This window comes from Danio aesculapii, chromosome 16, assembly GCF_903798145.1.
Source record: "Danio aesculapii chromosome 16, fDanAes4.1, whole genome shotgun sequence".
In the NCBI taxonomy this organism is placed as follows: Eukaryota; Metazoa; Chordata; class Actinopteri; order Cypriniformes; family Danionidae; genus Danio; species Danio aesculapii.
In genome coordinates, this window is record NC_079450.1 from 37,715,729 (window position 1) to 37,726,391 (window position 10,663).

Genomic DNA, 10,663 nt, shown 5'->3' on the forward strand with positions numbered 1-10,663 from the left:
GCCCCAGAAAAAGCTTTAAAACATGATAAAATTTATTACATATAGATTTATTAAATATGAAATTTTAAACATTATTAAAAAGTGTAATATAGTAGATTATGGAAGTGATTATGGGGTATGTAAATTTCAATTAATGCGTCTATTTTTCCAAATATTTTCTATATTTGTAAATTTCAAAAAAGATTTGACTGTATATTTATATGTTTGCTTTGCAGCTTGTCAGATTTTAAGAAAAGTAATAAGTATTATTTCTTTAATGTTTAAATAATTCTTAATAAATCTTTAAAATAAATAATTAAGATATGCTCTGATGGGCGTTTTTAAGCGCGCACATGTCTTAAACATGGGCGGGACAAGACAATAAATGTCCAAGTCTCATTGGCTCCTTGATTTGACAGGTCAAAGGGAGGGTGGAGTTTGCTGAAGAAGGGGTGTGCGCGCTCACAGATTAAGCGTGATAACCGGCTCAAATTTTCGGCTCAACTTATTCATCACAAGCTATAACTTTTGGAAGAACTGCCTGAAAGTCTGAGACGGGAGGAAAAGGGCACAGTTTGACATCTTCACTTTGTTTTGTCAACAGTGGAAGAAAGAGAGCTATAGAAGGTTAGAGGAAGGAGGAAAATCGGGTTGGCTTTATCAGTGGGAATCACTTTATCACTGCTTTCAGAATCAAAGTGGCAGGTACTTTTAGAGAGTGTCAGGTTCAAAGACTGTGACTCATCGGAGAAAAGTGAGATACTCTCAGAGGAACAACAAAACGAAAGATGGATCGTAAAATCCCCGATTTTGCTGGTACCTGGAAAATGAAGAGCTCTGAGAACTTCGAAGAGCTGCTTAAAGCACTGGGTAAGTGTTAATGATAATGCGGACGCGCGCGCAGAAAAAGTGCGCAAAGCTGACTAGAGCGCGGGCATGGACATACCAGCAAATTCACCACATCTCTTTTGTGTGCTTGCAAAACCGTTTGATTGTTTCTAACATGTGACCACCCAGGTGTGTCTTATGTCAATGTTAATTTATTATGTTTATGTATTTCCGTAGTTCATCAGTAATATACACCGAAATACTTTAATGCGCATTTATTAGATGCAAACCGACACCGGTTTATTTTACTAGTTCATCCAAAAATGAAAAATTATTTATTCGTCCTCAAGTGGCTCCAAACCTTTATGAGTTTCATTCTTCTGTTGAACACAAAACTAGATATTTTGAAGCTGAAAACTTCAATAGTAGGAAAAACAAATAGGCTACTAAGTCGGTGGTTACAGATTTCCAGCATTTATGAGCAGAAAAAAAACTCATAAAGGTTTGGAACAAGTGAAGAGTGAGAAAATGATTCATAATTTCCATTTTGGCGTGAACTATTCCTTTAATGAAACTAAAAGGGGTGGCATAGCGTTTGGCATGCAGGATTGAGAGCTTTTTTGCTTTATTGCCCTGAGCAATTTTTTTATTCTACTATCTTAAATGGAGCTTTAAATATGCTTGCGTCAATTTGTGTGCGTGTTAGAAAGTCAGTTAAATAGACCATTATTGTCCAATACCATTGCTTAAAACAGAGTCGGTTCCAAAAATTTGTCAAACGCCCAATTAAATGAGGGCATCGCTGCCACCCAAACACCCCTCTCCAAGAGTCTGTGTCAAACAAAAGAAGCAGATTCCCAGAGAGGGTAGAGCGAGTCCTTCATTTCACCAATGAAAAGAATGATGAAATGAAGCAGACAAGTTAAAGAGGGCGGAGAAGGAGCACAATAGAGAGAGAAAGTCCTGCTGTTTTTGACATGGGAACATGATGTATTATATGAATACCCCATGCAAGAGATGAGATCTGCAAAAAAAAAAAAAAAAAAAAATTAAAGGGGAGTTTCTATATGTGAGGAATTTGTATGATTGACATAGGTTGATTGTGGTATGAACTTTGCACGACAGCCAAGCATGTATACATGCGCATAAAGTATGCAACTCTAAAATGAACACACTTTTAGCAACTAGACATTAAAATTATATTCGTCACATAAATATTTGCGTTCACAGTTGGGCCCAACCTGTCACCACACCCTGTCATTCACACTCCTCCATCTCTCGATCCCTCTATTCTGAAATACTTCCTTTGACCTTTAACCTGCGACACTGACCCTGACCGTCTGACTCCTCTCACATCTTTTCTCAGTTAGTTAAGGGGTTTGAAGCAGTACTTGATCTGACAGAAGTCAGTTAACTTTATTAGATAAGGGTTTTAACAGCCCAGATTCCCAACAGGTTCTCTCTTAAGTTCTTCCCGTAAAATTAATAGAATGCTTGCGTAAAATTGTCTAGTCTTTAGTTCTGCACATAGTTCTGCATTATTTACACATTTTTCAGGGTAATTTTAATTTCTGATCATTTGGAGAACATTCAAAGCAGCATTCTCATAATTTCTGCACTATAATTAAACAGAGTATTTCCTTAAAGGGATAGTTCACCCAAAAATTAATATTTACTCATTATTTACACACCCTCAAGTGGTTCCAAAACTTTGAGTTTCTTTCTTCTGTTGAACACTAAAGAAGATATTTTGAAGAAAGCTGAAAACATCTAACCTTTGACATCCATAGTATGAAAAACAACATGGAAGTCAATGGTTGCAAGTTTCAGTCCTTTTCAGAATATATTATTTTGCGTTCAGCAGAAGAAAAGAACATAAACAAGTAAAGGGAAAGTGACTTTTAGCTTCTGAGAGTGGAACACTGAAAAAAAGTAAAGGGAAAATGTTTTCATCGTACACACTCAGCAAGCTGTCACTGGGGTGGTACCTTTTCAAAAGGTACAAATTTGTACCTAAAGGGTCCATATTAATACCTCAAGGGTACATATTAGTACCCATATTACCAAAAAAGTACAAAAGTGTTCCTCTTAAAATTTGTAGGTACTAATATATATATAATAATATAAATACCAATAGAGATCCTTCAAGTACAAATGTGTACCTTTTGAAAAGGTACCACCCCAGTAACAGCTCGCGTACCTTTATTTCTGAGAGTGTATTATTTTAATGTTGTCCCTAAACTTAACATAACCAAGTAAAATAATTTAGATGTTTTGAATGTACAGAGAATACCCCAAATTATAATTAATGTAGTAAGAGAAACATATATAAGGGTATCAAATATAAGGGTTAACACTTTATTTTGATGGTCCATTTCAGTATTAGTTGACTGTCTGCTTAATATCTGTTGATGCTGCTTCTTTAACAGGCATTTAACTGACTATAAGAAACTTTGCAAGTACATGTCAACTTAAACTAACCCTAACCCCAACCTAATAGTCTACTTATAATCTAATGAGAATTAGCAATGTAACTTAAATTCAACAAACGGACCATCAAAATAAAGAGTGACCCATATTCGTGTTATCTAAAAAGTAAAACTGGTTAAAAGTCCTTATACAATGAAATAGTTCTTCCTATGTTTGGCCTTTTGAAGGCAACATTATCAAAAATATCAGTACAAAAACACTAAATACACTGTAATATGCATGTGGGCTAATAGTGGACAATGTCACCTTGTAAAAACACACAAAGCGTCAGCACATATATGCATTTTCTTATGCATAAACACAACAGAAAATAGTTGGTCCACAGTTGTTTCAGTTGAGTACTCACAAAGCCCAATGAACTCATATCATGTTAATAATGTCACCATTTTCACCATTCATTTGCAGTTTATAACAGTTTTTTCCAAAGCTGTGCACTTTAAAACCATTTAATAAAACACACCACAGACCCAAATCAAAAAGCAGTTTAGTGTAAGCATAAATTGTCATGTTTTTAATGCTTAAATTATGTGTGAATATCTGTGCTGTAGTGTCAGATGCTAAAAGTCATTGAAGTAATAGTCAATTTGTCTGTGTCTCTTCCTGAATGTGAGTCTAAATTTTGGCATCCCTCTTGTCTGCGTTCATGCGTATATATTTACTCTTGGTGACAGGTGGGAATATGTGTGAGGCAAGTAGTGTGAAATTCTACTCGATGCACACACATACACACAGAGACTGGCCTCTCTAGCTGTCTTTTTCCACACTTGAACAGCCTTTTTTTCTATGTCTCTGCTGCCATTCTTGCTCGTTTTTCTTCTCTTGTCAGTAATCTTGCCCTCCCTCAACTGTGCCATGCTTTTTTTCATTGTTGCCTTTGCCCTTCCCTACTTCCACACTGAGCTCTATCCATTTCCTGTCAGGAAGGTTTAATAGATTACAGCATCCCCTGTGGCTGGTTGAATAACTTCCCCCTCTCAGTGCGCTCACCCACCTACACACACGCACAGCAGGAATCCATCTGAAATGAAGTATTTAATCGCTCTGTCAATAAAAGCTGGCAGGGTGAACATTCTCCAACAAAACTTAGTGTGACTTAGGCGAGTAGCATCTAATATGTAAAGAATAAACAACACAACTTGATTATATAATGTTGAATGCATTTAAATATTTAGTATGCACATATAGGCCACAAATAAACTTCATTTACATCATTTACAATGAATTGCCTGACACTCAGTTTGCAATATATATATATATATACATGCACACACACACAAGTAGCAGTGCGATATGGCTGTATATTGGCACTGGAGGGAGGCGTATGCACTGCTACTTGTGTGATATTGCGTTTATACAACACTCCGTTCAACGACATAATCGTGGATATTGTTATGTTTTTGTGCTCAAGGAACAATGCAGACAACCATTTAGTGGGGAGCCTCGTTTACTGTGACATGCTGCTCAAATACATTTCCTGTTACCGTATCCTCACTCACGCCAACTGGCGTTCAATATACAACAAAGTACCATTATACATGTTCATGCCCAATTCATTACAGATATAAGTGAAGTTTAATATTAAACTAATTTCGAGAAGAGCACACGCTCATAATTGACCCAGCTGACCCACATTAGCTAATCACCATCCTCCAATCAAAGGATCCCAAGTCACTATATATATATATCCTCATTTCCTTTCTACAACTATCTTCATCTAGAAAGAAACCCCTCTTCGTCCTCTTCTTCCACCTTTATCTGGAATGGATGGCACGGTGGCCCAGTGACTAGCACTGTTGCCTCACAGCTAGAATACCACTGACCGGTCTTCTCCGGGCCATCTGGTATTTCTGGTATGTTCTCCCCATGTCCGCGTAGGTTTCCTCCTATCATCCAAATATGCTCTATATTATAGACAAAATTAGCCTCTTTCCCTAAATGTCTTACTATCAGGAAGTTCACCTTAACATCAGCAGCGAGAGAGTTTTGAGATCAACCTGTGCTCAATCTCTACTCGCCCTGCAAAAGGGAGGGAGCCCTGGGCCTGAGGATCCCTTGAGCTCAGGGCTCTCTCCTGTGATTGCAAGCCAAACAAGCTATTTATAAATCATAAGCTAAGTGTGAACGCTTGAAAAAAGAAAATCAAACACAGAGAATCTAAAAATCCTTTTGTATGAGGAACTACTTTCTTCCGCCATCCATTCACATCTGCAGCTGGATATCAGATATGGATATCAGGATATCATAACAATTAACCCAAAAAAAGCCAAAGCAGCACCAACACTACCAGATTACACTAGTGTTTGTGATAAGGAAAAACGCTAAACACATGTGGGCATTTTTTTTTTCTTTCTTTTTACTGAACTAGTCTGCAGTAAGGGAAAATGGGAGAGGCATTAAAATCAAACAGATGGCCAACCAAAAAGTAGTTCAGGGTTATACAAAGAGTGGCCAACACAAAATACATACATTCCTAATATGTGAGTCCCATCTCACACTCAATTCACTACAATTAATATAGTATAAATACAGCACTGCAACATAAAAAAGAGAGACTTTGAAAGTCACTAATGATTTGATCAGCTACAGTTTGAAAATACACCGATCTTTTCTGCTCTAAGGGTTTTTTATGCAGTCTCTGTCACTATTTTATGGATGAACAATGTCAACCGTCTTTGCTCTGCTCTATGACAGGCCAAAATGCATGCCAAAATGCTGTATCTCAGAAATTCTAAATATTTAAAATATGCAAAATCCTAAACAACTACATTCTCGCCTAAAAAGTGCATTATGTTGTCCAACAGCGGCAATATTTGATCACCTGTTACTCTAAGTGGGCAGAGTAATACAGAAAAATGAGCCTGTACCAGTTCTGATATTGCAGAATATTGCACGGGTAACAGCCAATCAGATTCGAGAACCATACATAAAATCTTATTTTAGTGGAATTTGGAATTTACATTTTGTAGTAGTTTTATGTGTATATGTTTAATTTTTTTTATTGTTAGCTGTATTTTGGTAAATGTTACATAAATTAAAAAACTGTTTTATACATAACTATAGTTGCACGTATAGTTTAAACGTAAAGTTCATAGATATTGATGACAATTTATGATGCTAAATGGATCATGCACATTGTGATCAGAGAAAATAATTTGATCTCTATAGCATGTGCACTCTGAAAATGCTTATTGAAAAATATGAAAAAACCCAAATGTTGGTCTTTCTTTGATTCTTTAAATTTAATTTAATGTAATTAACCCAGCAGTTAGTATCATTGAAATAACCCAACATTTTGTAAACTGTTTTAAAGCCCTTGAGATATTGTACTGATAGCATGTGTCCATTCTCTTTATTTCTCTGACCGCTCTGGCTTGTCAAATGGGTTTTCCTCTGTGGGTTTATATCAGGTGATGTCATCAGACACTGTCGGAAGAGAGTGCAGATGTGTGGAACACAGCCAGTCTTAATAACATCACACTCATTCCCCGGACCTGTCTAACCGCAGGTCTTTCTGTCCTTAAACCCATGTAAATGAAGAATTCTACATAACGAATGCCAGAGTACTCACTGTTCCACGTGTTTTGTCAGGTGTGAATGTGATGCTTCGTAAGATTGCGGTTGCAGCCGCATCAAAGCCATCCGTGGAGATTACACAGGAGGGAGAGACACTGACAATCAAGACGTCCACCTCAGTGAGGACCACCAACGTCACCTTCACAGTTGGACAGGAGTTTAATGAGGCCACTGTGGATGGACGTCCCTGCACGGTATACACACACCCATATAAAAATACTTCAGTCATTTGTTTGCCTGTGTTTTCCTTTTCCAAACTGTCCAGAAACCTGTGAAAAGTGTATGTTTATGCAATCCCGATCTCTGATGTGGACTCAATCACACCCTCCATCTCAGAGGAGCTTTTAAAGTGGATACACACCCATTCTTTTAGCCTCCGTCTCCTGGGCACGGATCTGTTTCTCACTCTTTCCGTCTCTCTTTTACAGTCACAGACCAAGGCCTACTCATATTTGTCTGTCTGTGTTTCTCTCAGAGCTTTCCTCGCTGGGTAACAGACAGCAAGATTAGCTGCGAACAGACTTTGCAGAAGGGCGAGGGTCCAAAAACCTCATGGACCAGGGAAATAACCAATGATGCTGAATTGATTCTGGTAAGATTCCTTGCTCTCATTGGAAAATAAAACCATTTTATATATTTGAGATTAAGGGCCAGATTTACGAACTGCTTGTGCCAGTCCAAACAGTCTTTATGGCATTAAAACAGTACTGTCAGTATTTACTAAACACGCAGAGAAGAATAGTGCTAAAAAGGCATTGACACAGATATATTATTGAACTTGACCTTCCTGAAAATACATTTGGAGGAGTTTTGTGGCCAGATGCAAATTTTATAAGAGTACAGTATTAAAATATATCAAGCAATGTAGTTTACCAATGTTTGCACGGCTCAAATGATGGGTATTTGCACCATTTTTTAACAACTAATAAAGTATGTTGCACTTGAACGGCTGCAGTTATTGTCAGGAGTTCGCCACAGAGAACAGATTTTTTCCTCACACATTTATTTAGAGTGCCAGAGGTACACATTGTCCAAACATAGTGTTTGCCAAATATTTTTTTTATATTTGTGTCAGGAATTAAAACACAACTTGAAACAAACATCTAGGGTGAGTCATGTAATACTAGCACAATCTTATAGTTTCCTCAGACAGCGTGCCATCTGTCGTCCTTGCGCCTGAACTGTCAAAAATATGAATGGCTGTCAAATAGTACATGTTGTGGACTATCTCAGATAAATATAAAAAAGTATGCCTGTGGACACATTAATACAGTTGGATATGGCTTATTGTAAGCGAATGTGGTGCTGATCAGTTCTGAAGTCTTTCATCTTAGCATGCAAAAAGTTTTTGTATTGCGCTTTGCGTGTGTGAAAGAGGAATTTCTACTGCTGTTTTGACATCTTTACAATTTTATAATATCATCATCAGTTTGCAGATGACAAAGACCATATGTAAGCATACACAGAGCACATATTAAACATATGTGTCCAAAGCCGTTATTTTACATTTGTATCTTTAAAATTAGTATTAAAAATTAAGGTATGAATGCTAAGAGAAACAGGACTGAATGTATATTTTTTTAACAAACCAAGAGAACTAAACTGCCAGTGTGACCATTCTCTTACACAAATTCATCTTTGATCATATTTTTTCTGTTAATGGACCTTTTTCTTCCTTTTTTGCAGACCATGACTGCTGACGATGTGGTGTGTACAAGAGTTTATGTCAGAGAGTGAAAATATAAGGAAAAAGGAAGAATATCCATCCAGATTGGAGTCTTTCCTCATTAATCACAACGACTGTGACTTATTTCCTTTCTCCCTAATCTCTTCTTTCACACTTTTTTATTGACAATGTATTTGAATAATACGTCAGAGAGCCATGCAAATATAGTTCCAGAGATTCAAGCAAAGATTTAGTTTTTTTCTGATTGGTCAATTTAAAACTTCATCATCTTCGGTTTAAAAGCACTTTTAAAAATTGATCTAAAAAAATACGTAGACCTGGAAATCTGAAGCTTGGAGGCCAAACTTTTTGGTGGTATCATCCATAATCACCAATGAAAAGAAATTGCTAAATTTACAGCCACATTTAGCACTGCTCAGTCATTTTCATGGACAAAATACAGTCATTTTAAGAGCCATCAGCTCTTCACGCTGACCATTAGAAACTCAGCAGACACACAACATCATACATTAATATTAGTTTAGATTCAGATCTTTAACATTGTCAAAATTCAATGTCTAGCCAGCGTCTAAGGACAACATTATTTTGATGTTCAATAACGACATCAAATTATGTTGATATTTGGTTGATTTAGGTTGTGTTGTAAAGTGACCAAAATCCAACGTCTGATATATGTCATAGTGGTAACGTCCACAAAATGTCAAGGTGTAACATGATTAGACATTGATATTTGGTTGATTTTAGGTTGGACATTGGACATTGATGTCGGCCTGACATTGGGTTCTGACGTCAACCCAATTTTCATTTACGAACATAATCCAAGGTCCCCATGACATTGGGGTACGTTGTGGTACAACGTCAATATGACATCATGTTGATGTCCTGTGCCTGCAGGGAAGGTTCTTAGGAATAAAGTGACTTCTGCATCATTCAATGTTACACAAATTACATTAGACAATGGACATTTTGTCCTGAAATGTCCCTCCCTAATATGGCCACACCATTAGAATGTTCTCAAAACACAAAGGTTTGGTTTTTTATTTTGTTCATAATTTGATCCTATGCAAAGCTCCGCCTTAAAATGTTACTTATCAATCCTACATTATCAACCGTCACCATCCATTTCTCAGACAGCCCTTTCTCTTGATAATATTACTGTATGGAGTGTCTGCTATGTTTTTATATTTTGAAGGACCATTTACACTAAGGATAGTAACTGTAATGATAATGATATTGTTCCAAATATTAAAATAATATAAAAGAATTACAGAAACCTGATCACAAGGAATGATATTGCTGCAGAATGATATTAAATCAGAATCCATTTTGCTTTAACGAGTACAAGCATTTAAAGTGTCAGACACATTCATTTTTGTAAACTTTAATATAGTTATCATCATAGTTATTATTCTAGGTGTGATTGTGCCTTTTGTTTATCGTGCCCGAAATGTATGTTCATTTCATTTGATTGTAAGAATTTGCTTGACAAAGATTATATTCATTATAGCATCATGTAACAGTTTATTTAATGAAAAATGCCAGATAAAATGCTTTTCGACTTAAGTTCATTCCATCTATGTAATATCCAATCAATATTTCAACATTTTATGAGTAGACCCAGTGATGCCATTCATGAAAATGTCCAATTCATTCCTATGTGAAGTTTTTGTCTGAATTACAAAAAGAGGCGGAGTTAAGAAAAAAGGGTCATATGTGATTAGAAACCCATTAGAATCTCAGATCACCCTCTTCCATCTTTACTTTTTTTTGTATATATTTTAATAAAACATGAATCTGAAAGTTTCATCCAAACTGTTTTTTAATTATGTTTTTTTATATAAACAGTTTCAGCAGTCATCACTTATTTCTATGCATGGATAATAAAGGTTTCTGCCCTGAAAAGTGTGTGTTTTTCTGTCATTCAGCTGCATTTCTCCAAACACAAAGATAGGTAGGGCATCACAGTGGGTAGCACGATCAACTCACAGCAAGAAGGTTGCTGGTTCGAGCTTCGGCTGGGTCAGTTGACATTTCTGTGTGGAGTTTGCATGTTCTCCTCATGTACGTGTGGGTTTCCTCTGGGTGCTCTGGTTTCCCCCATAGTCC

The 10,663-nt window shown here is 36.6% G+C and overlaps 1 protein-coding gene across 1 annotated transcript; it reads left to right on the top strand.

The window, feature by feature from the left end:
* Positions 1-461: 461 nt before the first annotated feature.
* Positions 462-10,459, top strand: crabp2a (cellular retinoic acid binding protein 2, a). The gene is made up of 4 exons (XM_056475436.1): positions 462-849; positions 6,886-7,064; positions 7,346-7,462; positions 8,557-10,459. Exons 1-4 carry the CDS (start codon positions 768-770, stop codon positions 8,605-8,607), a joined length of 429 nt encoding a protein of 142 aa, XP_056331411.1. The 5' UTR covers positions 462-767; the 3' UTR covers positions 8,608-10,459.
* Positions 10,460-10,663: the final 204 nt, after the last annotated feature.

What these genes read in the sequence shown, in the direction of transcription:
- crabp2a (XM_056475436.1), top strand. Translation starts at nt 768, where the DNA reads ATGGATCGTAAAATCCCCGATTTTGCTGGTACCTGGAAAATGAAGAGC. An exon ending in AGAGCTGCTTAAAGCACTGG is followed by an intron (nt 850 to 6,885) that starts GTAAGTGTTAAT and finishes GTGTTTTGTCAG; the next exon opens with GTGTGAATGTGATGCTTCGT. An exon ending in ATGATGCTGAATTGATTCTG is followed by an intron (nt 7,463 to 8,556) that starts GTAAGATTCCTT and finishes CCTTTTTTGCAG; the next exon opens with ACCATGACTGCTGACGATGT.